This window comes from Porites lutea, chromosome 6, assembly GCF_958299795.1.
Source record: "Porites lutea chromosome 6, jaPorLute2.1, whole genome shotgun sequence".
Taxonomy (NCBI): domain Eukaryota; kingdom Metazoa; phylum Cnidaria; class Anthozoa; order Scleractinia; family Poritidae; genus Porites; species Porites lutea.
In genome coordinates this window covers 29,970,808-29,973,541 of record NC_133206.1, presented here as the reverse complement: position 1 = coordinate 29,973,541, position 2,734 = coordinate 29,970,808, and the positions used below count along the sequence as shown (strand labels likewise).

Here is a 2,734-nt window from a genome sequence, read left to right as displayed (position 1 = left end):
GTCAAATTTTCTCGCGGGCTTCTCTTCCACAAAAAATGGCATCTCATTCCTCCAAGAAGTTCTTGAAAAGTATTTCACTTTCTACTTTTAAGTTCTTGAAGAGACCCATTCTTATTCTTGAGACTTTTATCGGGAAGGTCTGCTTGTACATGTTCGCCCAACTCTTCAGCCATTTTTAGCTATTTTTCGTTGGAGACCCTGGCCTTCATGATTGTGCGCAACTCGCGCCGCGTGCCAGGCAGGCGTTTCTTCGCCGTCGACGATGCAGCCCGCTTGTAGACCAATGAGTTTGTTACTTGCATACAACAACATCATGGCTACATTTTCCTTTTCAAGCTGTTTGTGGTATACAACCGGAAGAAAGTCGTAGCCGTTGTGTAATCCCTCCGATAACTTCATGACTTCGTCGAAGTCACTTTTTTTAGCTAGGCGACATTCGAGATCGAGTCCTTCATGAATTTTGCCTGTTGAGATGCTGCGTCCTGAATAGGGCTGAACCCTCCAGTGTTTTGAAGCGAAAACTCGACGTCTTTGACGAAGAATGTTCACTTGAAGAGCCGCCATTTCCAAATCAAATTGTGATCAATTAAACAGCTCGTTCTCAGTAAGGTCTCAAGGGTTATGTCGATAGTGGGTTGACCCTGATACTATATAAGAAAAATCAGACATAATGCCGGCATAACATTCATATTTTTTAGAATAATCAGATTTTGTATTGCATTGCTCAGAAGTGCATACTAATTTTTCCGGCCAACCCCAGCTACAATATATAAAAGTGATAAAAGTATAGATATTTTAGGAATTTAATACCACAGACGACCCTGATCGGCGCGTGGGCTACACGGGAGAGGCGCAGTTCACATTTTAAGTAAGGTAAGCTGTTTTTATCGAAATCCTTTCATTTTTGTAGGTTACAGAAACGATAGGTTTTTTTCCCAAAACAAATCCTTATGTTTCGAATGTTACGCAACAATGCCAATGTTCGCCGATGCTCATATTTCGAGCTTGGGCTACCTGTGCTTCCACGCAGGCACATTTAGCTTGGCTTCGTTTTTTTTTTTGAAATGGCGAGTGTAGTGAACTTTCTTCAACAAAGATCTAGAGTTTCCTTTCAAAATGTCGGAGGGTTCAGCTCCTTTCAGGTCACAAGGTCTCAACAGGCAAAATTCATTCAGACTTCCAATGTCGCCTCGCTGAATCAACTGACTTCGACGATATCGTGAAGTTATCGGAAGGATTATACAACGGCTACGACTTCCTTCCAGTTGTATACCACAAGTGGCTCAAAAAGGAAAATGTAGCCATGATGCTGTTGTATTCAGGCAAACGTCTCATTGGTCTACAAGCGGGCTGCATCGTCGACGAAGGAAAAACGCTTGTCTGGCGTGCAGCGCGAGTTGCACACAATCTTGAAGGCCAGGGTCTCCAACGAAAATTAGCTGTAGAATTGGGCAAACATGTACAAGCAAACTTTCCCGAAGTCTCTAGAATACGAACGGCTTCTCATCTAGAACCTCAAAGGAAAAGTAGGAATTCGTTTCAGAAAATTCTTGAGAGAGATGAGCTGTCATTTTTTGTGGAAGAGAAGTCCGCGAGAAAATTTGACAGACTGAATTTCCGCACGAGCCTTAGAACGGAAGATGAATTTCAAGTACAGTCATGCACCAAAGAGTACTTCGCTAACATTATCCTGTCGTCCTCGGTGATCACTGAGCTGTGTCCTAACAATATCCTTGTGTTTGACTGGTGCCCGTACGAGCCCCTCCGTTCAAATGTCGACTTAATCCTGAAGGAAGACCATAACACCCAATTCTTTGCAGATGAAAATTCCGTCGAAGCCTCTCCGAAATCTTTCAGCTACGGAGTTCATGCAACCACAGTAGAGGCGGAGAAATGGGAGGCTTCAGTTTATAGTGATGATCCAGCTATCTTTCAAGCTCATCTCCTGCATCAGTTCAAGCGTGCTTGTGAAATCATCGACGGCAAATTCACCTTCTTTTCAGTTCAAGATAGGGCCATGACAGGGTATGCCAGAAAGATATTAGGAGAAATGTTGCAGCTAAAAGAGGCCAATCTTCTCAAGGGTACGACGATGAAAGTGTTAGAGAGACCTTTTACTCGTTAATAATCAAAGCTTAATCAAACGCTTCCAGTTTTTTAGGAGCTTTCTAGTCTGCGAGCAAGTTCTCCGTTTGGGGGATATCATGAAAAGTACACGCGCGAAAGGCACGCGAGAGGAGACGCGGGCCCTCTCGCTCGCGCGTTCTTACGCGTCTCGCTTCGCTTACCCAAGTAGGAGAGCTTGCTGGCAGGTTAGGAGTTTTCTTTATCTGATTTAGGCTATATTCACACTATACCGGTAAGCTTTTTGTGCTAGACTACTAGCAATATTCCGTATACGAGATATCCGAAGAAATGTTTTACCCAAATTTATAGAGATTTGTATGGAGACGCCATGCTGGTGCCTACCTGGATGGGCACCAACATGGCGGACGGAAACCAACAAAAACATCTGTTACCGAGTTTTGATACAAAAGCGTGAATTTATTCCTCGAGGAACTCATAAACATTTAAGTAATACTTTTTCTAATCCATGAACTGCTTAGATAGCAAAATTTCCCCAAATACATCACTTTTTTAACCTACGTGACAGCTCTCTCGGCCGTCATGTAAATACCTCGTCACGCAAAAGCTTAAAAGTTCAAGCGTACTCTATCACAAAACCAAGAACCCT

General features: G+C 43.2%; 1 protein-coding gene across 1 annotated transcript; it reads left to right on the top strand.

Annotated features, from left to right (window-relative positions):
• The first annotated feature begins 621 nt into the window (after positions 1-621).
• On the top strand, positions 622-2,187 carry LOC140942168 (histidine N-acetyltransferase-like). Its single transcript, XM_073391135.1, has 2 exons — positions 622-630; positions 1,103-2,187. Exons 1-2 carry the CDS (start codon positions 622-624, stop codon positions 2,123-2,125), a joined length of 1,032 nt encoding a protein of 343 aa, XP_073247236.1. The 3' UTR covers positions 2,126-2,187.
• Positions 2,188-2,734: the final 547 nt, after the last annotated feature.